Genomic DNA, 27,829 nt, shown 5'->3' on the forward strand with positions numbered 1-27,829 from the left:
TCCATATTACTTTGCATGTCTTTTACCAACGTGGATGGGTTTCACCACACGGTTCTTTCCCTAAGCATCTATTTCATTTTATCCCACACATGTTGCCTAGGAAACACATAACTTTGAAAACATTTTGCTCCGGAGGAAAGGATCGTTCCGATGACCCGTGTCAAACACATGCAAGTTACACAAGGGTGTGATTTTTCTCGAAAATCCACTCCTTAACTTGATACCCACACACTGATAAATGCAATTGAACTATCTGACCTGATAAGCATTTTTGGGGGGGGGGAGGAGGATGCAACTTAACACCCCATTATTACTTCCATAGGTCTAGTGAAGAAGCTCTTCGCTTGAAATGAGATGGCATTCCCCCCCCCCCCCGGAATCTTTACGGACATAGGATGGATGAAACAATTTAGACTGCTTTTATTTCTAAGTTTGCATCTATATTTCTAGCGAAGGGAGGAGTAAAATCAGATTAGCTAACAAAAACACAGCACATAAGCCAAATTAAAAATACTTGAAACACAGATTTTTTTTAAAAAAAAGAGAGACCTGGAGATGCCAGGGATTGAACTTGAGAACTTCTGCACATTTAGGTATTCAATTTGCGTACTGTTCTTCTTCTGAAGATCTCAGGACGGTTCACAACATACAAAGCAGCATTTTATCCTTGAACCACAGCCCTTCCCCTTCAATCTAATGTACAGGGTTCTAAGATGTTTGCAACCCACCAAGTATTGGTAATATGTCTGGCTTTGCTATTCCGTTTTTGTTTTAATTTTTGCTGCTCTGCAACTCCCATAATTCCTCATCACTGGTCATGCCGACTGGGGCCGACGGGAGTTGGATACCAGCAACACCCAGGGGGCCACGGGCTCCCCATCACCTTTGACGTACCTTTTCTTAAACTGATACAGCGTGTGACCGAGCCAAAGGGTTCCCAGCATCAGCATGAGACTAAGAACGGCCGTCTCTCGCCCATACTGCGTAGCGGCAGGGGGGGCGTCCGTCTGGTTCCCCAGCGCCGAGCGCTCAGCTGACATGTTCAAGAAGAAGGTGGTGTTATCAATGGGTGTGCTGTGCACTCTTGGAAAATGGTAGTACTTTGTAAAAACTAAAAGAGAGAGGGAGAGAGAGAGAAGAAAAATGAGTGCATTTTAATAGAAGCCAGGCCTGTGGCACCTAGAGGTGGGACTGGGACAGGGACAAGGGCGTGGAGAACTTGTTTTTTTGTTCCAGAGGATTACACAATCTTTCTTGGTTTTCGAACGTAATCCGTTCTGGAAGACCATTCGGCTTTCAAAATGTTCGAAAACCGAGGCCTGCCAATTCAACGGAGAAAATTGTGAAAAACAACAGATACACGCAGAGGAAGCCGTTCAACTTCTGAGGCGCGTTCAAAAACAGAAGCATTTACTTCTGGGTTTTTGGCGTTCGAAAACCGAAACATTCGGCAACGGAGACATCTGAAAACCAAGGTACCACTGTGTTACCTTCTCTGCTCTTTCCAAGGAAAGGAAGACATCTTTGGTTGAACTATGTGCTAGGCTCAGCACACAAGGTTTCTCTTTGTCAGGAGTGAGCCAGCAGTGAAACACCCAAACAAGTTGAGCTAAGTCTTTATTAGCAAAAAGCAGGATCTGCAGAGGGGTGTCATGCCTAATGAGCACAGCAACTCGTCTCCGGCAGGTCTTTCCACCATGAAGCAGTTGCTCAAACTGAAGTCCCCCCACCTCCCCACAGCTGCCTAAGTCCCCTCCTCTCCAGGGTTTTCCCCCCAAGCAATCTGAGACTATGCCTCGATGACCCTAATTTATCTTCTGCCCTCTTTATGCCTCTCCTGGTCCTGGGAAACAAGTGGGGAGGGGAGCTCGTCGCAGCAGGAGTAGGAAATAGCCGTGACTCTTTACCAGCTGGACTCATCTCTGCCTCTTGGTCTCTGTCCTCCTCCACTTCGGCTTCTGATTCTGATTCTGGACTTCTCCCTGCCACAGACTCTCCTAGTCTGTGAAATATGATATTCGTCTCATATTTTGAAGCCTTTGCATCGGGAACCTGACCTAAATCCAGAAGTGTCTAGTCTTGCTCTGGGCACCACAGTTCAAGAAGGATACTGACAAGCTGGAACGTGTCCAGAAGAGGGCAACCAAAATGGCCAAAGGCCTGGAAACGATGCCTTGTGAGGAACGGCTTAGGGAGCTGGGTATGTTTAGCTTGGAGAAGAGAAGGTTAAGGGGTGATATGATAGCCATGTTCAAATATATAAAAGGATGTCATATGGAAGAGGGAGAAAGGTTGTTTTCTGCTGCTCCAGAGAAGCGGACACGGAGCAATGGATTCAAACTTCAAGAAAGAAGATTCCACCTAAACATTAGGAAGAACTTCCTGACAGTAAGAGCTGTTTGGCAGTGGAATTTGCTACCAAGGAGTGTGGTGGAGTCTCCTTCTTTGGAGGTCTTTAAGCAGAGGCTTGACAAAGCAAGAATGCTTTGATGGTGTTTCCTGCTTGGCAGGGGGTTGGACTGGATGGCCCTTGTGGTCTCTTCCAACTCTATGATTCTATGCTCGCTCAGACACCTTTAGGATGCTCCATCTCTCTCACACATAAAACCACACAAAACATGGTGCTGGTTATGCAAAGTCCGGGGTTCTGTCAGGTGGAGAAGATTTTTCTGCCTGCCAGAGAGAGATTGTTCTCGCAGAAAGAAGGCAGAGTCATGAAGGGAACAAGCTGGCACAGGTCAGTCACTGGTTGGAAGGGTATACAAAACAGGACGATGCCTCCAAGGCCCGCCTTTCAGTGAGTTAAAAGAGCCGTAGACCCTTTTACGACATCACGAAGTTAACAGGTAAAGATGCTGAGCAGCAGAAAACAGTGTAGATATGGTCTCACGCAAGAGCAGGCTAAGCACAGGTGTTTGCTAACCATTGTTCCCCAGTTCAATTGTTGTTCCCTGGAAGCTCATGTATGTCATTTTAATATATAACCTAAGATCTGATGCGTGCAGCTTTGAAATGCCACAATATATATACGTCTGTGGAAAATGGCTGATCTTTACGTCATGTTCCTATTCTTTGGATGAATAAAGCCAACTTTTGCCGATAACACCTAGAGTCTCGGCTCCTTTGTCTGTGCACATGAAGAACTCCATAAAACGGTGACTTTCTAATTTTTCTATATGATTTGTGTTGCATTTGTGATGTTCTATGGTGTTCCACCATGTTACTGTCATTTATTGTCCGTAAGCCGCTTTGCAATTCGTTTCACTGAAAAGCGGCATAAAAACATAATAAATTATTTACTTGAAGCGCCAGGCAAAAACATTCCTCTTCTCCCAGGTTTTTGGCTAATTAGCCAATCTATGGCCTTTTAAATTCTGTGGTGGGGAAGGTTTTTGTTTGTTATTATGGTATGGTTTTTGTGTTTTTATACTGTAAACCAGCCTGTGATCATTGGATGAAGGGTGGCGTAGAAATTTAATAAATACATCATAATAAAATGTTGATAATAAAGTGGGGAACTTGTGGCTGCCTGCTGGAATGCTCGCAGAAACCCAAGGCCACAGCCCTCGGCCCTTTTTGCAACCTTTCCTTCCAAGATGATAGCCATGTTCAAATACTGTATATAAAAGGATGCCATATAGAGGAGGGAGAAAGGTTGTTTTCTGCTGCTCCAGAGAAGCGGACACGGAGCAATGGATTCAAACGACAAGAAAGAAGATTCCACCTCAACATTAGGAAGAACTTCCTGACAGTAAGAGCTGTTCGGCAGTGGAATTTGCTCCCAAGGAGTGTGGTGGAGTCTCCTTCTTTGCAGGTCTTTAAGCAGAGGCTTGACAGCCATATGTCAAGAATGCTTTGATGGTGTTTCCTGCTCGGCAGGGGGTTGGACTAGATGGCCCTTGTGGTCTCTTCCAACTCTATGATTCTATGATTTGCATCTCCGTTCCTAACCGTGCTCACTTGGAGCTTCCATTGACATCAGCAGAACTTATTCCCAACTTTGTGCTGCTGGGCTGGGGAACAGTGTCATCCAAGCTGAAGGCCACATTCCCATCTGGGCAAAAGTAAGCATAGCTGCCAAGTTTTCCCTTTTCTCGCGAGGAAGCCTATTCAGCATAAGGGAAAATCCCTTTAAAAAAGGGATAACTTGGCAGCTATGAAAAGTAAGAGCCAGGTCTGTTGCCACGCCCACTTCTGCTCCTGCCCCCATCCACCCCACTGCCATGTGGCCCCTCAAGGAAGGTGGCCCTCAGGCTGAAAAACATCCCCCCATTGCTGATCTCTGGCACTACAAGCATGGGGGTAGCTCAGTTGGTAGGGGACTGAGATTCTTTTGAGCCCCATGTGGGGTGAAAAATTTATGAATTATTGGGGGGGTTGGACTAGATGATCCTTGTGGTCCCTCCCAACTATTCTAAGCACACACTCTAACTCCTGCTCCCATTTCTTGGTTCATGATAACTGACTGGCAGGTATCTCCCCAAGCCTGCCGCGTAATTAGGAATTTAGCGTTTAATATTCAACTGCTGCTTATTTAACAACTTTGGGCTGATGTGGCCCAAGAGGGCAGCTGAAGGAATCCCTCTCTGCACGAAAATTGATTAAGAGATTGCCCTTTAAAGAACACAAAAGGCGCCTCCTGACTAAAGCAGAGCTGCCCTGGCTTCGGGGAGTTATTTAAGGTCCCTCTGATGTTGTTTGCTTCAGCTGCTGCCTGGCTGTTTCCTGCAAAGTGCAGAAGTCAAGATCAAACAGGAGTGCAGCTTAGGTGGCTCAGCCACAACTTTGGAAAACAACGTGTCATTAAGCTGGTGAGAAGAATGTGCGGCTTGAATGTGATGAGATTTTAAAATGAGAGGGAGAGAGAAACCTCCCCCGCCGCTTTCCTGGGCCAGCGGAGCTTTAGAAATTAAGAGAGATATTCAACTGATCTTCCCGTTGGAAGGAAATGGGTCATACACAGGGATGGAAAAGGACGCGGCCGCCCCCCCTCCAAGCCCCCAGCAAGCGAGTTCCGAAAAAAACAATCGGGGGGTTAATGAGGGCTGGAGTTTCTGGTTATTCCGTACATCTGCAGACCAAAGGGGCAGAGGAAAATAAACTCATTACTTGCACTCATTTGTGGGCAGAGGAAAAATTGTGAACATGCAGAGGCTGCATTCATTCCTTATATCTGAAGCACTTTCACCCCACTTTAAGCGGTCATGGTTTCCACCCAAAGAATTCTGGGAGTTGTAGCTTGTTAAGGGTGCTGGGAGTTGTGAGGAGACCCCCATTTCCCCTCCCAAAACTACAGCTCCCAGATTGATTCGATGATCAATCCTCTTCACAGGGAACTGTAGCTCCGTGAGTGGAATGGGGGGGGGGGGTCTCCGAGCAACTCTCAGCATCCTTAACAGACTACAGCTCCCAAGATTCTTTGGGAGAAACCACCACTGTTTAAAGTGGTGTAACAGAGCTTTAAATTTATGGTGTGAATGTGTCCAGAGGCAGGTTTTTGGCGGCCTGGCACACCCCAAATGTTCTGGGCCTCAGCCTCTCAACCAGCAACCATTATGAGAGGCCTCCAAATCGAACCTGCTTTTTAAGGTTAGGAGTTCAACCGTCCAGCAGATCTGTGCCGATTCTACCCTTTGGAATCACGGCACAAAAACAAAGCACGAATGAAGGTCCTCAGTGCCAAACACTTTCCATACCTTGTTCTACAAAGCATTTTTTGTATGACTAAAGAACAGAATCACTGCAGATGGTGACACGAAATTAAAAGACGCCTGCTTCTCGGGAGAAAAGCAATGACAAACCTAGACAGCATCTTAAAAAGCAGAGACATCACCTTGCCAACAAAGGTCCGTATGGTTAAAGCTATGGTTTTCCCAGTAGTGATGTATGGAAGTGAGAGCTGGACCATAAAGAAGGCTGATCGCCGAAGAATTGATGCTTTTGAATTATGGTGCTGGAGGAGACTCTTGAGAGTCCCATGGACTGCAAGAAGATCAAACCTATCCATTCTGAAGGAAATCAGCCCTGAGTGCTCCCTGGAAGGACAGATCGTGAAGCTGAGGCTCTAATACTTTGGCCACCTCATGAGAAGAGAAGACTCCCTGGAAAAGACCCTGATGTTGGGAAAGATGGAGGGCACTAGGAGAAGAGGAAGACAGAGGATGAGATGGTTGGACAGTGTTCTCGAAGCCACCAACATGAGTCTGACCAAACTGCGGGAGGCAGTGGAAGACAGGAGTGCCTGGCGTGCTCTGGTCCATGGGGTCACGAAGAGTCGGACACGACTAAACGACGACAACAAAAGAACAGAAGGCTGCAACAACACAACTCCTCGCGGCTTCCACAACCAACAACAAAGAGAGTCGCTTGCTGCCTGGCTTACCTTTCGTTATGCCCTTGAGAGCATCAAGGACAAATGTGATGGAGATAAAAAGTGCAATGATTTCTTCCGTCGACCTGCGAAGAAATTCCATGTGGGTCATTGCATGTGAGTTACAAGGTCTTATTTGCATCAGCGTTTTAAAATATATTTTAAAGATGGTCTGGGGTGGGGGTGGGGGGTGGCAAATCAGGCAGTTTCATTTTCTCGGAGTTCTTCATATTTCCAATCAGGGCAGTGCTCCATTTTTCCGTATCAGACACCATCATTTTTTTAAATAAAAAAACCCCAACGTGCTCATGAAAATGCAACAGCATTTTAGTGAGTATTCCTTTTAATACAGTATATACAATTTTCTATGCTTTCCCCCCTAGCATATACAGGTGACTCCCCACTTATGCAGGGAGTTACGTTCCGGGCCCCCGTGTACGCGTGTGAAAGTGCGTCAAGTGGTGAGCACCCCCTAAACACGCTTTAAACACCCCCTCTGCCGTTCCCTCTCCAAGCCAGACCAAAAATAATGTGTTCAAAAATATTCATAACTAGGATTGGAGCTCTGGGGCTGACTGGGGGATGTGAGGGAAAGCGGCGGCGGCTGCTTCGCTATCCCGCATGTCAGTTGTTAGGCAGGTTGGCCGAGCAGCCTTAAAAAAGCCCCGTTGTGCCTCTGGTCTCTCTAGGGCTTCATCTGACGTCACGGACATCCTCTTCGGGCTCCAGGGAGGGTTTTCTCGTGAGCCACAAGGACTCTCCAGTCATTTCCATGGTCTGAATTTGATTTATTTCATTATTTCCCGGTTTAATCCCTGCATATTTCTGCATTGCAGGGGATTGGACTAGAGCAGAGCTCTCCAAACTTTTCATGTTGGTGACACACTTTTTAGGCATGCATCCTTTCATGACACAGTTTTACTAGCAAACCGGAGGTTAAACGAACCCCTTTCCAGCCCCGGGAGGAGCACGGGGAGCGTCTGTGGGACACACCTACACACCGAAGTGTCGCGAAACACAGTTTGGAAAGTTCTGGACTGGATGATCCTCAGGGTTCCTTCCAAGTCTATGATCCTATGGTGGCAATTTCTCGCCTACCGAAGTGGTGGAGATAATGTGAGGAGTTACCTTTTAAAGAGTTTCATTACAAGACTGAAATTGAAAAGGGAGTAGAGCATCAGGAAGAAACTGTTCCAGAGCCCCACCCAGGCGTAGAAAGCGCGGAATTCCAAGTTGTAGTCAGTGCAGATCCCTTTGATCACTGAAAGCAAAAAGAGCATCATCACACAAAGATAGAAATGTACCAGGGGCAGCCTCAGCTATCTAAATACAACAACCAGCCACGTACAAAAATTAGGTTCCTGTGTTTTTATATTTTAAACCACCCTGTGATCCTTGGAAAATGGGCAGTATATAAATATAGTCAATAATAATAATTATCTACAAGTAATATTCTATGCCTAAAGTAAAGGTAAAGGGACCCCTGACCATTAGGTCCAGTCGTGACCGACTCTGGGGTTGCGGCACTCATCTCTCATTATTGGCCAAGGGAGCTGGCATACAGCTTCCGGATCATGTGGCCAGCATGACAAAGCCGCTTCTGGCGAACCAGAGCAGCGCACGGAAATGCCGTTTACCTTCCTGCTGTAGCAGTACCTATTTATCTACTTGCACTTTGACGTGCTTTCGAACTGCTAGGTTTGCAGGAGCTGGGACCGAGCAACGGGAGCTCACCCCATCGCAGGGATTCAAACTGCCAAACTTCTGATCGGCAAGCCCTAAGCCAGGCATCCCCAAACTGCGGCCCTCCAGATGTTTTGGCCTACAACTCCCGTGATCCCTAGCTAACAGGACCAGTGGTCGGGGAAGATGGGAATTGTAGTCCAAAACATCTGGAGGGCCAAAGTTTGGGGATGCCTGCCCTAAGCTCAGTGGTTTAACCCACAGCGCCACCCGCATCCCTACGCCTAAAGTAACCAGCACATAAACAATTGCGTGCAACAATGCATGCAGTTGCACAAAGAAGGCATGTGCACTAATATAGTTATTAAATCATGCTGCAGAACTGTAGTGCCACATGGGGCTTGATTTGTTTATACATATTGTAAACATGCAATAATAATAATAATAAATAAATAATAATAATAATAACAAAAACTTATCCTTTACACCCCGCCCATCTGGCTGGATTTCCCCAGCCACTCTGGACGGCTCCCAAGAGAATATTTAAAAAAAAAAAAACATGCTAAAACATCAAACACTAAAAACTTCCCTAAATGGGGCTGCCTTCAGACGCAACACAAGCAGCTGACGCAACAAACTCACCGTTGATGTAGAGCGCTAAAGGAGCTGTCGTCAACAGCACCACAAGCGGCTGGCCTGAGAACAGCGCATAAAGCAGACCACCAATGCACTGGCCAACAATGGTTTTCTGCACATCTGAAAAATTAGAAAAGGAGGACGGGGGAGGCAGGAGGGAAAGATGAATTTGCAAGAATCAGGTGGCTCTCAAAGCAAGCTTGCGTTAAATGATGGCACCACTGATGGTGCAAAGAGCACAGTACACTATGCACACTATTTCAACAGACATGCTCCAAGCATTAGCTAGGAGCGGAGCTGTGGGCGCATGGACTGTCACACTGGGCACAGGGTTTGGGCTGGAGTTGCGTGGATGCCTGCATCTTTTTTGGTGTGAAAGCAAAACAGTTACGAAGTCTCTTCTCCTCCTTGTAACAGTCTTCTCCTTCACACTGCAGCCGCAGTGCCTGCACTGCATATATCTTTTAAAAAAGAATCCTAACAAAGAACGGTGGAACTGGATGCAGTGTTAAGCACCAACTTCAGATGTTCAGCTTTCAAGAAAGCTTGCAGTCCATTTGACGGTGAAGAAACACATGCAAACAATGAGCGTGGAAGTCTCAGGAACTGGCAGGGTTGGGTCTGGGTCTAATTTCCAGGGGTTGGGGGTAAGTCTTTGATACGCCTCCTTCTGATAAGCAAAGCCAGAATAAATAACATTAATAAACATGGGTTGCTTTCAGACAAGCAGTCAAGTCAGTTTTACTCCAGTAAGCCCTTTTTCAATTGTGCTGGATATTTTCCAATAATAATAATTTATTATTATCATGCATTGCTTTCTGTTTTTGCAAGCCACCATGAACTGGAAAAAGTAGACTATAAATGCTGAAATGAAACGTGTGTTATGCAAAGCTATAGCGAACCTGCAAATTTGTTCCATTTGTACTTTTTCATTAGAGCAAGTCAATGGGCTTTATTTCTGATATACCACCAGGTGAAGACGCCTTGCACTCTACTGGCCCTCAAACCAGTTCTGGGCGATATACCGATACATCACCCAGGCCGTGTGTGTGTGTGTGTGTGTGTGTGCGCGCGGGAGTGAACTACTAGTCTAATCTAAGCACTAAACTTATCTTGGGGAAGAGAAGAAAAATCCTTGAAAGGGCGTCCTTCGTTTAGACAGCAGTGGTTTCTTGGGTTGCAATCACACAGAGCAGATCTTCCCCCAAGGGGCCCCCGGTGAGAACAGGAGCTTCCAAAGGGGGTTGAGTGAGGGATGGGGCAGGAAGGAGGGAAGACTCACCAATGACCCCGTCCGTGTTTTCGTCATTGAGGGAGCCAAAAGCGATGGAAGGCAGGAGGCAGGCGAAGTACAGAAAGATCATGGTGGTGATGTATTTCCCTATGGCTTTGTTGTTGCCAATGATGCCTAAAACAAACCCCAAAGAGCAAAGTGAAGAAAGGGCGGGGTGGGGAACTCTGCATGGATCGAAGCCCGCTCAACGCCAAAGCCGTAACCAAAAGGGCAGACCCACACAGCAGGGGGAAGGACTGGGCGATCCTCGCGGTCCCTTCCAACTCTATGATTCTAATAAGGAGGACATGGACAACAAGAGTCATCCCTTGTAAGTGGGGGTTGGCTGGGACAACCCCCCATTTGCCCTAATGGACCAGCCACTGCTGGTTTGGAGACTTCCCTGAGTGAATCTGCTGCTATGCTTCACTATCAGTGCTTCCCAAACATTTTGGGGGCCACTGCCCCTTGGTTCCATAAATGCATTCCTGGTACCCCCTACCCCAGGCATCCCGAAACTTTGGCCCTCCAGATGTTTTGGACTACAATCCCCATCTTCCCCGACCACTGGTCCTGTTAGCTAGGGATCATGGGAGTTGTAGGCCAAAACATCTGAAGGGCCAAAGTTTGGGGATGCCTGCCCTACCCTATAAAAAGCATTATTCTTGTTTATAAAACCCTATATATATATATATATATATATATATATAGAGAGAGAGAGAGAGAGAGAGAGAGAGAGAGAGCGTGCATTACAGTCGTCCCTTGGATCCCGATCGCCTTGGTACTCAGGCGTTTTGGCTCCCGAATGCCGCAAACCCGTGTGTGTTCCGGTTTGCGAATGTTTTTGGGAAGCCAAACGCCCGACACGGCTTCCGCGACTTCGGATTGAGTGCAGCAAGTTCCTGCAGCCAATCAGAAGCCGTGCCTTGGTTTTCGAACTGTTTCAGGAGTCGAATGGACTCCCGGAACAGATTAAGTTCGACAACCAAGGCACCACTGTATTCAAAATAGCGGTTTGCACAAAGATAGTAATGCAATACTATAAGTTTGCACACTTATTCAAAATCCAGTTAAAACTAGTGGGTTTAATTCGTTCAAAAAAACCCTGATGAACCAGCTTTTCAAAATCCGGTAGTCACTTGCACCTTGCGAGCACCCCACCACCCCGTCTCCTTGCCTCTAAGTGGGTAATTCTGCCCCCCCCCCAAAACCCCACTGTTTCACTTTATACCAGGTCATGTTAAATTCCTGGTCCAAGGCGAAATCCATCATTGCACAGCCACCCTCTTTTGCATGTTTGGTTTGCACCCACTGCAAAATCTTTAGCAAATGTTTCCAATTATAACGTGCCGTGGGGTGGCAGGAAGAGACCAAGAAGCCCTTAGGAACCCGATGCAAACCGAATCCTGCACACTCTGTCGCCCTGGCAGCCAGCGTCCAGGGGTTTGCATAGCGCTGGAGGAGGCTTAGCAGAATGTATGATGAAATGTCGAAAAGTAAAAACACGCAGCAAAACGGCACCTCAAAAGCAGCTTCGCTGGCTCGCTTCAAGTGCTGGCATTTACTTCCCTGGACGCGAGTCAATTATTTTATTTTTGAAATCCTCCAAATAGACAAAGGAAAATCAAACATGGACCCATGCTAAAGCATCACAGAGGCTCCTTTGGGGAGGCTGTTGGGCGATTGATTCCTGCGAATAAACGAAACCCCGGCTTGTACACTCATGTATAAGGCGAGGACTGAAACTAGCGGGAGGGAGGGGAAAAATAACTAGCAGCAGCTGAACCAGAATCTGCCTGCTTTTCCTGAATATAACAAAGGGCAGAGGGTCAGAATGAAGGATTTCCTCTTACTTGGCCAAAAACTGCCTGCGAAACAGCTGAATAAGGCTCTGCAATGCACACACACACACACCTCCTTGCTGAAGATAAGATTTCTTTTTAAGCAAAGGAAAATACTCCCAGGCGAGGAAGCTAAATTTGAGAAAATAAACAGAACACCCAGGGGATTCCAGTGGCTCGATAGCTTCTATTCCTCCCGGCTATTATATCTTACAGAGAGTAGGAGTCATGTTCACTCCTGGGAAGAGGACACACACACACACACACACACACACACTTTTAATCAAAGCGTTCAGTTTTCACCACAAATTTGGCAATCTGTATTTGCACACAGCTGAATGCACACGGCATCGTATTCTTTATATGCTGAGTTTGTCTGGGTGTTATTTTAGACTATGCTCAATAGTTTGTCTGGGTGTTATTTTTTTTAGACTACGCTCAATAGATGTGTTTGTGTGAGCCCTTGAGACTGGAGCTTCCAGCTCAAACACGCTGACAAACAAGCATTATCCCCGGGGGAGGTAAATGTTGCCTTTGAAAATTTTTTTAAAAAATATTTATGAATTCATGGAACATAGCCTTATGCTGAGCCAGACTATTTATCCAGCCTTGCAAATAGGTGCAGAGAAGTTACTAGCCTGTAGAGAATCATTTTTATAACTAGCCCGCTGTGGGCTGGCAGCGGATGGGGTGGCGAGCGCCATGCCTCTTGTAGCAGCTCACTGCTCTTCTATACTAGGTAAGGGGACTCTCTAGTTTCTATTGCTGCGTTCCCCAGAGAGATGGAGCACCCCAACTCCCCTCCATTAGTTCTGCTCACACCTGCAAGCTTTCCTTGTCACCTATGACTACCAGGCAAGCGCCCCATCTCTAAATGCAGCTCCCACAAACAAGAAAGGGCAAATCTGTTAGTTTTGGTTTCCCTCCGTTTCTTATTTTAAGTTCAGTGCTCCACATTTCCATATCTATTTGCCTTTTTTTTAAAAGTCCCCATGAAAATTCACCAGCACATGTTTTTTCTAAAGTGATATATGCATCTTCGACACAAACTTTATCCCAATGTATGCATTTTTGTACGCATCACTCGGTTGGAGAACCGCCTTGCAAAATTCAGAGAAGCGCGAATTTCGAAAGCTGGCGGCATCCCGGTTCTTGCGAGTGAGAATTGCGAAGGTTCGCCTTTAAACGCAAACCGAATTGGATCGCCCGCCTGTCCCCCAACTACGCATGTTGAACAGCTGCAATATAATGGAAAGAGAAAAGATCTGTGAGGACGGATGCTCACTGTTTTGCAGTCCTTGCCAATCGCGCTCCTTGCAGAACTGCAAAAACACAAAACTCTAATTAGGTGACACAACACCCGTGTGAAGAAAACAAGGCAGGAGGTGACAAATTCAAGGCTAGCCTTTGGCAGGGAAGAGACGGCAGCATCCATCACTGCGAGCCTCCGCTCCCGGTGATCTCACCACTCTGAAGTGCGTTTGCTTACGACAAACATGGTTCGCCCTCACTTAGGGAAACAACTTTGGCCGCAATGGGCTCCACACAATCTACTCTGGAACTCTAGCCCCAAGAGAGAGAACGCCAGAGAGGCTGGGCAAAGGGAGATGCATATTTTGAAGAGCAAAAAAAGAGGGCACATTTGACGACTTCTACTTTTAATTGTGGGTTAAACCACAGAGCTTGGTGATCAGAAGGTCGGTGGTTCGAATCCCCACGACAGGGTGAGCTCCCATTGCTCGGTCCCAGCTCCTGACAACCTAGCAGTTCGAAAGCACGCAGTGCAAGTAGATAAATAGGTACCGCTCTGGCGGGAAGGTAAACGGCATTTCCGTGCGCTGCTCTGGTTCGCCAGAAGCGGCTTACGTCATGCTGGCCACATGACCCGGAAGCTGTCTGCAGACAAACGCCATCTCCCTTGGCCTATAGAGTGAGATGAGAGCGCAACCCCAGAATCGTCCATGACTGGACCTAATGGTCAGGGGTCCCTTTACCTTTACTTTTGACTATGAATGGTGACTCTCATTCCACATACCTATGAAAAAGAGGGCGTGTCCAGGAAAAAGAGGCCATATGGCAACCCCAGCAGCCCCCACTCATCGGGAAAGAATCATGGTGTTGCAAGGGAGCCTGAAGAGCTTCTAGCCCAACCTTCTGCTAAATGAGTGCAGGATGCAACGACAACTTCCTTGGCAGGTGGCCACCCACCCTCTGCTTCATAGGTGCCGGCTCCCTCGGGCCCTGGGTGCCCAAGCACCCACAAAATTCCCCATGAAGTGGCTGGGCACCCACAAATTTCAGCACTAGGGCCATGCACGATGCATGGCACCCACGGCCCTGGTCACCCACGGTCACGGGGCCAAGCTGGCACTGCTGAAAAGTTCCACTTCCAGAGGCAGGCTGTTCTCTTTTCTCTTAACGCTTAACCAAGATCGGCCTCCTTGCAATCCTCACCCATTAGTTCTAGTCACGTACACAGGAGCAGCAAGGAAGCAAGTGTGCTCCGTCTTCTGCCTGACAGCTCCTCAGATATCTGAAGAATTCTATCGGGTTTCCCCTTAATCGTCTCTCCTCCAGGCGAAAACATACCCAGCTCACCGTGCCCAACTCGGCAGGGGCGGGGGAGAGTGAGAATGCAGCCTCCTCTACATCCCACAAGGAATTAAATGACAACCTCACATTCCCTGAAGTAGGCACATGCTATCTGGAAAGACCTTAATCAGACCTTCTTAGGAAACTGCACACTTCGAACAGAGAAATCTATCGATATGCGCAGCCGGGAGCACATTGTGCTGGGTGATTTTCCCATTTCTTGAAGCAAGCATCAGAATTCTCTTGCTGTACGCACTGCCCATTTTTTAGTCCTTTTGGCTACGAAGCAAAATGGTAGTGACTCAAAGCATTGGGTCTTTTCCCAGGGTCCTGCGTACTTTATAGGGGCACCTCTCTTGGGACCACAACATGAGATACAGCACAGGGTTTCCCAAAATCGGCTGTCCAGCTGTTTTTTGGACTACAATTCCCATCACCCCCGACAACTGCTTCTTCTAGCTAGGGATGATGGGAGTTGTGGTCCAACAACAGCCAGAGACCCAACTGCGGAAACCCTGATCTAGAGTAAGAGCTGGGTTCAAATGCCCCATTTCTCCTGGCAGAAAAGTTGGGGACGTGGAGTAGAGACTTCTCCACAATTTTCCAGAGAGCCTAGCCTTGCAGGGAAAAGGAAGGGACGTCTTACTTGGGAAACCTTTTTATTTGGTATGTTCAACTTGATTAGAACGCATATCTGGCTTGTTTCTTCAGATACCACAGTTGACTTACGACACTTTTACAGCACACACATTTCTCATGTTTCGAGCTACTGCCTCTCACTTTTAGGAATTTTACAAGAGTTGCAAGCTGCACATGACTGGTGGGATATTAAATCTGTAAAGGAATATACAAGAATTTGGGCAGGTATCTGCAAAATCAGATGGGCAGATGGGCGATTTTGTTCTCTGCTCCATCCTTCTGGCCTCTACATAAATCATTCTTCAATCTTTGAGGTACCTCCATCTTCCTTAGTCCCTGGAGGGGACTGGGGGGGAAATCCCCATAATTTAAATTCTCCAATCAGATTAAAAGGTGTGCAGCCTTAGTGATCATTGTTGGAAAAGCAGAAGAAATAAAGTTAACTACATGTTTGGTGGAGTTGTGTTGAGATTAGAATTTATTGGGAGAAAATCTTAAATTTGTCAGAAGATATGGTTAATTATACCATACCTTTAAATCCATTACAAGTTCTGCTGCGATATCTGCACAACGGTGTCGGTCCAAAACATCTGATTTTAATCTTAAGGAAATCTATTAAGAGCTGTAAAAACGCTGTTAGCTGCTAAATGGCGCTGATCAGAAGCACCCATGGAATGAGAGTGGCTTAACAAAATATGGTATGTCAAAGAAAGTCTTTAAATTCTGGAATAAGATTAAGGGAAGGGACACAAAGGCACAAACAGTTTGAAAGTCCATGGTCTCCATTAGTTAAATGAAGCAAAAAATTAGTTAGTGTTGTCGAGTGAGTTTTCACTGCTGAAAAAGTAAGATGTAATGTAATTTTGGCAATGGTTTGATACAGGCTTCCTCAACCTCGGCCCTCCAGATGTTTTGAGACTACAATTCCCATCATCCCTGACCACTGGTCCTGCTAGTTAGGGACCATGGGAGTTGTAGGCCAAAAACATCTGGAGGGCTGAGGTTGAGGAAGCCTGGTTTGATACATATAATGTGTGTGTGCACAGACCAACCTTGGATCCCAAACGCCCTTGAACTTGGACGTTTTGGCTCCCAAATGCCACAAACCCGGAAGTGATTGTTCCGGTCTGCGAACGTTCTTTTGGAACCCGAAAATCCGACCGGGATTCTGATTGGCTGCAGGACCTTGCAGCCAATCGGAAGCCGTGATTTGGTTTTCAAGTGTTTTGGAAGTCGAATGGACTTCTGGAACGGATTCCGTTCGACTTCCAAAGTACGACTGTATTTAAAAGCATGCAAATTAAGCATTTTTATTCCAGTTTGCAGAATTACAAAGTTGCTCTAAGGGGAGTAAGCACGGCGCACTAGGAGTGAAACAAAAACAAAAAGATACATTTGCAGAGTTAACACGGCAAATGAAGCACATGCTTGCTGTGTTCAGAGTCTGCAATGTCCGGCTTTGCACAGGAAGCCACTTGAGAGATTAACAAAGCCACAAACAGCCTAGAGCGGTAAAACTGAAAGCGCCTATTATGTCTACAATTCGAAACTCAAATATTAATATTTGGAGTTGGGATGGTGGACAGGGAAAGGAAAAGAAGGGCAAAATTGCATTCAGACAACTGCAGCTGTGTGCCTGAGATTCAGACATCAGAAAGTCTTTATTTACACATTTTTTTGTTACTTAGGGTTGCCATATTTCAAAAAGTTTTTGGGAGGGGGACAAAATTGTTGTTGTTGTTGTTTTGCAAAATCTCCAAAAAAATAAATAAAATAATGCAAGATTTTGAACTGGTTTTTTAAAGGGAATTCACCCAAAAAAATTCACAGACATTTTACTGATTTTCGGAAATTCCGCCAGGGCACCATTTCCAGTGGACATTCCTGGGAAATTCTGGACATATGGCAGCCCTAGTGTTACTTAGATGCTTTGGTGAGGGGAGAGAATTTGGATGTGTTATGGAATGGAATGGAAGCAAACATTGGTCAAGAAACCCTGGCTCGTGGTTTAAAGCAGGCCTGAGCATGGACGTAGCTAGCCAGAATTTATGTTGGGGGAAGCAGGACCTGCAACTCAACTGGTCAGTTTGCAGAAGCCACGCATTGCAGGGGTCCTTTCTACGAGTTTGCTTAGTGTGGTGCTCAAACCTGGAGTTTTGGTTTGTTTCACCCTAACAACAAACCATGGTTGCTAGACAGCTGTAAACCATAGTTTTGCTCTTGGCTTGGTAACTGCGATTGGCTGGGGGGGGAAATCCTGGGTTCGGATGCCATGCTAAGCTAAACCAAGCCTTTCATGGTTTGCTGACCTCACTTGCCTGAAGGCAGTATCACAGCCAAAGTGCTCAGGCTGCAGCATAATAATAAGCTGCATTTGCATGGACCCAGGCACAGAATGGTGTGCCCGACCCAATGTAATAAAAGGACAACAGGTTCCACCTCACAGCAAAGCCGCAGCTTGCCAGCAGCCCAAAACTACTTTCTGTAGCAATTCAATGTTTTGCTATCGAACATGTACACTTAAAAGCAGGCTGCCCTCTTTCATTTCAGTTCGCAGCATATCGAAATATTCTGCTGTGCAGCTTTTCTAAGGGCAGAAAAATCTCTCAATTTCATTTCCCCCGTTTCTCATTTTTCTACTCTCATGTTCAGTTCTCCATATTTGTGCATCAGCATTTTAAAACAAATTTCTCCTGATATACATCCTTGCAAGCGACTTCCCTAATGCAATGCAGTTCCATGTGTTATTTCCGCCAGTGCCATGAGTTTTCATCCACACGTCACCCTAATATGCACATTTTTGTAAACATTGTTTGGTTGGAGAGCTGCAAAATTTGGAGAAGCGCGAATTTTGAGGGACGGTGGCCGTGTTCCCTTTTGCGTACTGCGAGGATGAGGGAGGTTCACATTAAAATACAAACCAAATTTCTGCCCCATCCCTAAGTATGTCCCAAAGGCAAGCGGAATTCCCAGTTCACAGGAAATATAATAGAATTGTAGAGTTGGGCGGGACCACCAGGGTCATCTAGTCCAACCCCCTGCAATTCAGGAATCTTTCGCCCAACGTGGGGCTCAAACCCACGACCCTGAGATCAAGCGTCTCATGCTCTACCAACTGAGATATCCTGGCTGCAGTATGCTAACATGATAGAGGGCCACCTTGCTTACAGTGGTCCCTGGCATTTTCTTTCCCTTTACTCCTGTGTAGCAACACGAATGCAAAAAAAAAAAAGCAGTTGCCAAGAGGGGCTGTGCTGTGGAATTGAGCCCATGGTGCCAGACCCGGGAAGAGAGGTGCCACAGAGGAGCTACACACCTCCAAACAGCATACCCAAGAACTCGGATTTCATTGGACAGGTGTGTGTCATTGAAGCCCCAAATATACACGCTCAGTCGAGAAACCACAGCTTAGTGCTAAGCCACATGGATATTCAAGGAATTAACAGCCTCTTTGTGGCTAAAGTTCTCTGCAGGCCCAAAGTCAACAACTAGCATGACCACACCACGGGAAGCCTGCAGGCCGCATCAAGCCGACCAAATCTATCTAGCAAAGGTGGGGAGCTTCTGGCCCACGGGCCTAATTAAGCCCAACATGGGGCCCAATTTGAACCATGAGCCTGTTTTCCCCATCCATGTCCACGTGCCCCAAACCCCATCTTATACAGGCCTCCTCCCACTAATGCACAGGTTACGTTCTGGGTCCCCACACTCATAAGTGAAATCGCGCAAAGTGGGGGGGCATCCTCTAAAAAGCCTCTAAATGCCTATCCCCCCCCCCTGCTCTACCACTCTCTCTCTCCAATCCAGACCAAAACATCTAGAGTTGAAGCTCTGGGGCAGGCAGGAGGCTGAAGGAGGCGCTGGAAAACTGCAGCTGCCGCGCTACCACGCAAGCCAGCTGTTAGGCGGAGAGGCTGAGCAGCCTAAACAAAGCCCCACTGAGCCCCTAGTCCCTTCTCTGCCCTCACTGATGTCCTCTTCAGGCTCGTGTATGTGTGTGTGTGTGTGTGTCTTTTCACGAGCCACAAGGACTCTAGCTTTCTCCCATTTCCTGGTATGCTTCCATTAATTTATTTATTTCCCAGCATGCACGCAAACATGGCCACACACAAGTCGACTGCACACTAATCGGGGGTGGGGGGCGCCTGTGCATGACGTCAGGCATGGGGCAGGGAAAAATATGCCTCCCAACGAAGAACCAGAAATGTTGAAGCGTGCTCCCAGTTGGCGAGGGAGGGCTTGCTGTCGCTGCCAATCAATCAGCTGGTCAGCACCGACAACAAGTCTTGCAGCAACCGGGTACAAGACAGAGTCACCCGCTAAAAACGCTGATCGGCAAAATCCTTTGCCAAATAACTGCCTCCTATAATCCTGCAGAATGCCTGCCTGCTTTCCTCCCCCGGCGCCTTTCTGTTGTACTGTCACTCTTTGTTTACATACAGCTGCCCTATTATTATTATTTTTAAATAAACCGGATCATGTATTGTATAAGGAACATGGAGGTTTCGACTGGGGCACAGTTAGTCCCATGTGAACAGCTGCAGTACCGGGTGCATGGATGACCCAAGGCAGTAGGCCAGAGGGTGGGCTGCACCAACCCTGCAAAGCTGTTTCAAAACTCACCTACAGCTGTTGCACGGCTGTAATCAGAGCTCAGCGAGCCTCAGCTTAGTCACAGCGAGGAGGCGGGAGACTGCCTGGAGCCCCGCGTAATCTGCTCTGAGCTTCCCCCAAAAAAGAGAGGGACGCACGTGCAATAAATAAAAGGAAAACAGAGAAAGTATTGCAGGCATTTATGCCAGAATCAGCTCTCGGCATTTCTGAAACAGGCCCCTTTGCGAGATAAATGGCGAACTGCAGATGAAATTGTCGACAGTCAGACAAGGCCGGTAATAGCTTCTGCCTAGGAATTGTACCCAAATTTATGGGAAATCACGTCACTGAGAAATACATACATAAGCAATAATGCTCCATCCAGAGCACGCAACGATTGGTTTTCTTTGCATTCCCACAGAGCTATTTAGGTAGAAAACAGCAGCCCTGCAGAGCTCTCAGGCCATCAGGGAAGGGGATGGATGGGACATGGAAGGGCACAGGCCACGAATATGAAGCCTCTCATACAAAGCTGCCTTTATACAGAGTCAGACCATTGTTCCATCTCCCTCAGGTGCCAGGAACCTGGGCCCGATATTGCTCAACCCCCACCAGCCCCAGCCAGCTTGGCCAGCTCTCACAAGCCACTCTCGAGTTCATATACCAATAATTTAGAAACTTTCACCACTTTGTAACTAAGCTTAGTTTTACTGCCTGTGCAACTTTTTCTGAATGCTGCATGGAAAGGCACATGAATATGGCCTTTGGAGAGTTTGTAAGTAAACCATTTTAAACTGACCAAACGTGTGGTCTTTTTCTATGCTGGCGGGGAGAAGGAAACTTTGGAACGCACTTGAAAGGGTATATCTTAAGGGTCTAACAGCCTTTCTTTCCAAATTTGTTCTGCTGCGTATTTTGTGACTTTAAATCTCTGCTGGGGTCCTCTCACAAAAGAGTAATTGCCCCAACCTTGGATCTTGGCATTTGGGGTATTATCCTTTTCATATCATTTTTTCTCCTTGAAGCAACAAAAACAACACTAAAAAATGCAATCTTTAGGGGGGAATGCTTTGCAAAAATACGATTAGACAAAATAGTGTAAAAATTGTGTACTGTATACTGTAATAGGAGAAATATGCACTAAAACGCTGGTTATTACTATTTAAATGACTTTAAAAAGACAAACGCCAAGGAAAACTGAACTTAATGAGAAAGTGAAATTGACAGAATTGCCAATCATTTAGCTTCCAGAAATCCCAGGCAGTCATTTAAAAAGTGCCAGCAATACAATTTTGCCAAAACAAGGATAAGAACTCTAGTCCTGTTGGATTTCCCCTTGCTTATGAATGAAAATGTGTTTCTACATGTGGATTAGCCTTACCGGCTCAAGGAATTTATCTAAAGCACCAGCCTTGGCTGAAGACATCGGGAATAATCTATAAACCCAACACTTGGGATCCTTCCTGTGTGATTGTCTTTCAGAAACAAAAGAGCTACTGCAGACACCTCCCTGCCCCACGAAAAAAGAGAGAAAAGTGTGCTCCGTAAACAGGACATGGTGCTACGAGGACCCTAGTCAGGCCGGCGTTGTCATAAACAACGGCTCACCTACCGTCAGTAAAGTCCAGAGCATACACTGGAAACCTTCGTGCGATGTCATCAAAAATCCCCTTGCCAACATTGAAGAACTCGTGGAGCTGGAGAAAGGAAGGAAATGTTATGTCAGTTCAAATGCTCATCTATTGTTGAGAGAGGAGAGGGAGGCTCAAGCCTCCTGCCACGAGACCTTTAAAACCAACGGCTTTCCTTTAAAGGCTATTCAGAGGAGCTGCTAAATTGCAGAATCGTAGAGGTAGTAGAAGGCACCCCAAGGGTCATCTAGTCCAACCCCCCGTAGTGCAAACGAGGCAATGCACGTGGTTTGGCAAAGCGGCCATCCCGTCTCAGCACTTCCCAAAGAGGCAAGAAAAGGGAACTTGGCCTCGATTGTGTGTGATTGTCAAATGGCTTCATATCTCTCCTGCTGGTTATCACGGCCAATGGAGACGGGTTGCCACCCCACACTCTCTCCTCCCTGCTGCGACAACCCTGGACAGGATGGAAAGCAATCCGCTACACTCTCTTGATACTGCCTCTGTGCAGGGAGAAGAGGAGGCAGCCGAGATACGGGGAGGGCCTTCGTACAGGGCTCCCTCCCCCCTTGCCAACCAGCAGTCAGATAAATGTTCACTATACAAGATTTTGCATCTACAGCCGTACCTTGGAAGTCGACCAGAATCCGTTCCGGAAGTCCGTTCAACTTCCAAAATGTTCGGAAGCCAAAGCGCGGCTTCTGATTGGCTGCAGGAAGCTCCTGCAGCCAATCGGAAGCCCCGTTGGACATCTGGGTTCCAAAGAACGTTCACAAACCAGAACACTCGCTTCTGGGTTTGCGGCGTTTGGGAGCCAAAATGTCTGAGTACCAAGGCATTCGAGATCCAAGGTACGAATGTTTGCGCTGCCTCTGGAACGGAACCCCCATGTTTGATGAGACTGCACTATCGTACAAATAAATAAACATAGATCTGGTAACAATATGGGAAATAATATAACTAACCAAGGTTAGAATCATAGAATCATAAAATCATAGAGTTGGAAGAGACCACAAGGGCCATCCAGTCCAACCCCCTGCCAAGCAGGAAACACCATCAAAGCATTCTTGACATATGCCTGTCAAGTCTCCGCTTAAAGCCCTCCAAAGAAGGAGACTCCACCACACTCCTTGGCAGCAAATCCCATTGTCAAACAGTTCTTACTGTCAGGAAGTTCTTCCTAATGTTTAGGTGGAATCTTCTTTCTTGTAGCTTGAATCCATTGCTCCGTGTCCGCTTCTCTGGAGCAGCAGAAAACAACCTTTCTCCCTCCTCTATATGACATCCTTTTATATATTTGAACATGGCTATCATATCACCCCTTAACCTTCTCTTGTCCAGGCTAAACATACCCAGCTCCCTAAGCCGTTCCTCGTAAGGCATCGTTTCCATGCCTTTGACCATTTTGGTTGCCCTCCTCTGGGCACGTTCCAGCTCGTCAATATCCTTCTTGAACTGTGGTGCCCAGAACTGGACACAGTATTCCAGGTGAGGTCTGACCCGAGTGGAATACAATGGTACTATTACTTCCCTTGATCTAGATGCTATACACTACCCATGCATTTGAGGAGTCATAAAATAAATTTCTTTGTTGCGTGCAGGTTCCATTAAACACTACCCAATGTCACTGAATTTGTCTGTTTCCTTTTCTTAATTTCACCGTTTCCAATACAAAAAACCATGCTTGAGGTCACATATGCACCATAGATTTAAAACACACAGCTCTCCCCCCCCCCCAAATAAAAAAGAATCGTGGGAACTGTAGTTTTTTTAAGGTTGCTGGGATTGAGGGGTAAACCACAGTCCTCAGAACTGCAATGTAAAATTTGGAGGAGTGCAGATTTTGAAGGACAGCTGTGTTTAGGTGCACATATTGTTTGGGTAAGTGCGAATCGGGAAAATTCGCCCTTAAATGGGAACAGGATTGCATTTCTCTCCCACTCCTAGTGGTCAGAAGACAGCCTTTTCATGGGTTTGTATGTGGCAGCTTTGCATCTTTTCCACATACACTTGGGAACAAAAGGGCACTCAAAGTTCATCTGTCAACACCAGCTTCCAAAACCAAAAACCCAGCAGGGGTACTGGGAATATGCTGTGGCATTTGCTGCCAGCCCTCCATGGCCCTCGCCTGCCCCCTCGCTGCTTGGCCCCCCGTCTGTCCCTTCCAGCCTCTCCCTGCCTCATCCCCACCCACGTCTCTCTGCTTGCAGGACAACAGGGATTTCTAACCTCTGTCCCTCTTCTCCTTCCAGCGAGAAAATTCATTTTCGCTCCTTTGCTTTGAGACACAATTGTCAACAGGGCTGGTGGTGGGGAGAGGGTGGGTTTAAAGTGCAGAATGATTTGAGCAGAGTTTAAACATGCTATTTTTAATATTCTTTCTTTCTTTCTTTCTTTCTTTCTTTCTTTCTTTCTTTCTTTCTTTCTTTCTTTCTTTCTTTCTTTCTTTCCTAGTAGCTCCCAATGGAAGAGGTCAAAGGAAGGAGCACAACAGCTTCTAACAAACCTGTCCTGCCGTGACATGTCAGAAGTTGCTGGCGTTACAGGGCAGAAAAGTGAGAAGGAAAAGGTTTGTGACCAATTCAGCAAAGGGGCGGTTATACTTTGTTTGATCCACTGTGCATAATTCCATACACCTCTATCATCCCCACCTCTGTGCTTAACTTGCTTTTCACTCAGCAGAGAAGTTCCAAACTTTTGGGGGTGGGACTTCTCTTCCTACGATGGACTTATGGGACTTTGAGGGCTGGACAAGCTCCGTCGACCCAGGATGAGAGACCAGGACCGGGACTCTGAGTGGGTGCCCAACTCCCTGTCAGGATCTACACAGCCTTGACCTCCTGGGACAAGCGTTCGGTATTCATCTCAAGATGATTTGGTCCACCTGAAACAGTGGACCTTCGCCACACGTACCTTGAGGGGCTTGTGGTTGTGTGCTATGTGCCCGTCGGCCATTGTTGATGGCCTCTGGTTCACGACAGTCAGCAGATGACGTTGGTGAACCAAAGCCTCCTTGAATTCTTCCTCCGTTTTCGTTTCTAGAAGCTTCTGCCGGAAGGTTATATCTGAGAACATTGTGGCAAACGTCCGGCCCACTTCGGTTGCAGTTTTGGTACTTTTCTGAGGGTGGGAACAAGGCATTCATGAGTGGTTTGGGTTACCTACACCACAGCTTGAGTTTTATATTGTACCTTTTTTAAAAAATTAATTTTTATTAATTTTCCATTTAAACATATATACAGTAATCACATCATTATTATCCACTTTACCTCTTTAGAGCCTATCAACTTCATTCCCTCCCACCTCTTGGCTTTCAAAGTCAACCTTTATATCATACATTTTATATATTTTCCAATTCCAGTAAGACTCATCACAAAATACCTCTAAGTTCAAATAAATATAGAAAGGTAAACAATTCACATTACAAGTCTTCAGACAACCCTAGTAGTATTGTTACAGTAATACCTCGGGTTACGAACGCGATCCGTTCCGGATTGCAGTTCGTAACCCGAATAGTTCGTAAACCGATCGCGACCCAAAGCACCATTTTGCGCATGCGCAAAGTGCGATTTGTGCGTTTTTCGCGCATGCGCAGACTGCGTGCACTGCTTCTGCGCGCGTGCAGCGAAAACACTTCCGGGTTTGCGCAGTTCGTAACCCGAACTGTTCGCAAACCGAGGTGTTCGTAACCCGAGGTACAACTGTAATTGCTTTCAATGATCTTTCAAATATTGTATAAATTTACTCCAGTCTTTTTGGAATACAGTGGTACCTCGACTTACAAACGGCTCGACAACCAAATTTTTCGGCTTACAAATGGGGCTAATGGCCACGCGCTTACGAATGTCTCGACATCCGAAAGGAAACCGCGGCTTAAGAAAAGTTTAAGAACAGTTTCGGTTTAAGAATGGACTTCGGGAACGGATTAAGTTCGTAAACTGAGGTACCACTGTACTGAAAACTTGGTACCAGCCACCAGCAAACACTTGGGCAAATACAGATGGGTCTTTAATCCAAAACCAGTCAAGATTGGTGGTTGTCTCATGTTGGGGTGGAAGAAGGGAGCAGATGCCAAAGGCAAGAGGCCACTACAGAAAAGGCCCTCCTCGTGGTTGCTGCAGAATGGATTTGTGCACGCTGTAAAAGAGCCAGGAGGACCTGATCCCATGATCTCAATGAAAAGGCAAGTTTACATGGAAGAAAGAGAACTTGATTCCAAGCTGCTTAGCTCCTACACTGTATTCTGTTGCATTGCACTGTATTCCATGTTTAGGGGTGGTTTTTAACAAAATCCCACTTCAATGGGTTTATGGAATGGTTCGTGTTGATCTTGGACTTTTTAGAAGAAGGATGAGAAGCCTGGGGCCCTGCAGATGTTCTTGGAATCCTACTGCTATCAGCCACAGCTAGCATGGCCGACAGCCAGGGATGATGGGAATTGTAGTCCAGCAACATATGGGAAGTTCCCCATTGCTGTTTTGGGAAAACAGATACATATCATGCACAAACCCAGCCCATCAAAAAGAAAATACGTCCCGACACAAACATGCATAAAAGCCTAAATTGGCATCTGAATATCAAAATTCTACAAAATAGAATGGCATGAACATAAAACAACTTTATATCATGAATGCTCATTTGAAATAGTCAGATCGGCCCAAGGAATTATGCCAAACATGTTTCAACCATAATAATGTATTTATATGTATTTTAAATCTTTTGTTGGAAGCTTCCCAGAGTGGCTGGGGGAAACCCAGCCAGATGGGCAGGGTATAAATAATATAGTATTATTATTATTATGTTTGGCTTAGTTATATTTAGGTTGATTTGATTTCCCTCCCAATGAGTACCTAAGTTTGGTCACTTATGATTTGTTCATGTTTGTGATATAACTAGTAGATCCAATTCTCTTTGTTTGTGGGATTTAATGTTCATATCCCAAGTTGCTTGCAGAATATATACCGTATATACTGGCGTATTAGACGGCTTTTGAACCCAGGAAATTTTTTTCAAAAGTTGGGGGCCCGTCTTATACACCGGGTCCAAGAATCTGCAGTCACTGCATACGGTGGGGGGAGCTCAAAAACGGCCGCATCCCCACTGTATGCAGTGACCATATGAACGCAAAGAAGCGCGCTCGGGAGGGGGCTGCTCCCCGCCAGGGAGAATGGCTCCCTCATGGCTTGGATCAGCGCAGAGATACAGTTTTGTGTATTTCATTGGTGTCAAGCTGCTGCCTCTTCTTTTTTTGTCAGCGCAAAGCAAAGGGATCTCTCCGTCTCTCTCTCTCTCTGCTCTCTCTTTCACTGCTGCTCAGCGTCTTTCGCTGGCTGTGTGAGCCTCCGATGTCTCTGCCCCTCTATCGCTATCCTCTCTATGGTTTCTCTCCCTCTCCCTGGCTTCTATTCCCCTTTTGCTCACTGAGCCAGCCTCCTTGTCTCTCTCTCCGCTCTCTGGCTTCTTTCCCCCTCTCAATAACTAAGCAAGCAAGCAAACAAACAAACCACCATTTCCCCGGCTGCAGACTTGAGTGCTGGAGAAGACAGCCTCCCCTCCCCGCCAAAAAAGGGCTGGAGTACATCCCAAATTCTATATTTTAACTTGAAAAGTAAGGGGTCGTCTTATACGCCCAGTCGCCTTATACGCCAGCATATACGGTATATTCTTGTATTCTATTATAATGGCATATCAAAGGATAAGGGGAAAGGCACAGGATTTTTTTTTAATCCTGTTTTAAAGAAAAACAATGTCCGGCCTTCTGTTTTAGCAGGATTCCAAAAATAAAATGGAGGAGGAGCTCAACCCTACCATTTTCGGAGGAGCAAGGACCAGAATGACGAATCGCACTTCGCAGGAGTTCTCCCCCCAGTTCTGAGGCCTTTCGAGGCGGCTGATGCAAACATGGCGACGCTGAAGGGATTTTATAGTGCAACTGTCAAACAAGATAAGAATATTATCAGTAGTTGAAGCAATGCAGAGGGTGGCAGACCGTCGCCTTCAAAGAAGGAAATCAGGTTCTTAAGGAAGGGCAGTAGGACTAGGAACGCATGTGGACTAGTAACTTTGAGGCGCGAAACATGTGCAGAAGCCTATGGGGATGGTGCGTAAAATCCCATGGCCCTCCAGATGCAGCTGAACTGCAGCTCCCATAATCCCTGGCCACTGGCCATGCTTGCTAGGGGTGCTGGGAGTTGTAGTTCAGCAACATCTGACAGGCCCAAGGTTCTCCACCTTTTTAAGTTGTTGGGGTTTTTTTTTTTAATAAAAAAATATTTCTGCTAGGTTTTAAATGATGGCTTTTGGCATTTGAGCGGAATAATGCTGGGGTAGCAATGATACATTGTGCCAGGTGCCCATCTATCCAATTAATAAGCAAACAAACAAAAATATGTGCCTGTTCTATCCATGACATTAAACTGAGCAACTAAGGAGTAAGACCAGGCATCCCCAAACTTTGGCCCTCCAGATGTTTTGGGCTACAGTTCCCATCTTCCCCGACCACTGGTCCTGTTAGCTAGGGATCATGGGAGTTGTAGGCCAAAACATCTGGAGGGCCGCAGTTTGGGGGTGC

The 27,829-nt window shown here is 46.5% G+C and overlaps 1 protein-coding gene across 2 annotated transcripts in view; it reads right to left on the reverse strand.

Moving 5' to 3' along the window:
* The window catches only part of SLC4A11 (solute carrier family 4 member 11), a 144,409-nt gene that overhangs the window by 21,993 nt on the left and 94,587 nt on the right, over window positions 1-27,829 (reverse strand). For both annotated transcript variants that reach the window (XM_035101166.3, XM_088661156.1), the window contains exons 7-14: window positions 27,067-27,190; window positions 24,172-24,378; window positions 21,240-21,324; window positions 9,972-10,097; window positions 8,696-8,809; window positions 7,499-7,631; window positions 6,383-6,456; window positions 895-1,111 (exon numbers count right to left, since the gene is read on the reverse strand). In XM_035101166.3, the coding sequence (XP_034957057.3) occupies window positions 895-1,111; window positions 6,383-6,456; window positions 7,499-7,631; window positions 8,696-8,809; window positions 9,972-10,097; window positions 21,240-21,324; window positions 24,172-24,378; window positions 27,067-27,190 (1,080 nt within the window). The remainder of the gene's footprint in view (window positions 1-894; window positions 1,112-6,382; window positions 6,457-7,498; window positions 7,632-8,695; window positions 8,810-9,971; window positions 10,098-21,239; window positions 21,325-24,171; window positions 24,379-27,066; window positions 27,191-27,829) is intronic.

Source organism: Zootoca vivipara, chromosome Z1 (genome assembly GCF_965207765.1).
Source record: "Zootoca vivipara chromosome Z1, rZooViv2.hap1.1, whole genome shotgun sequence".
In the NCBI taxonomy this organism is placed as follows: domain Eukaryota; kingdom Metazoa; phylum Chordata; class Lepidosauria; order Squamata; family Lacertidae; genus Zootoca; species Zootoca vivipara.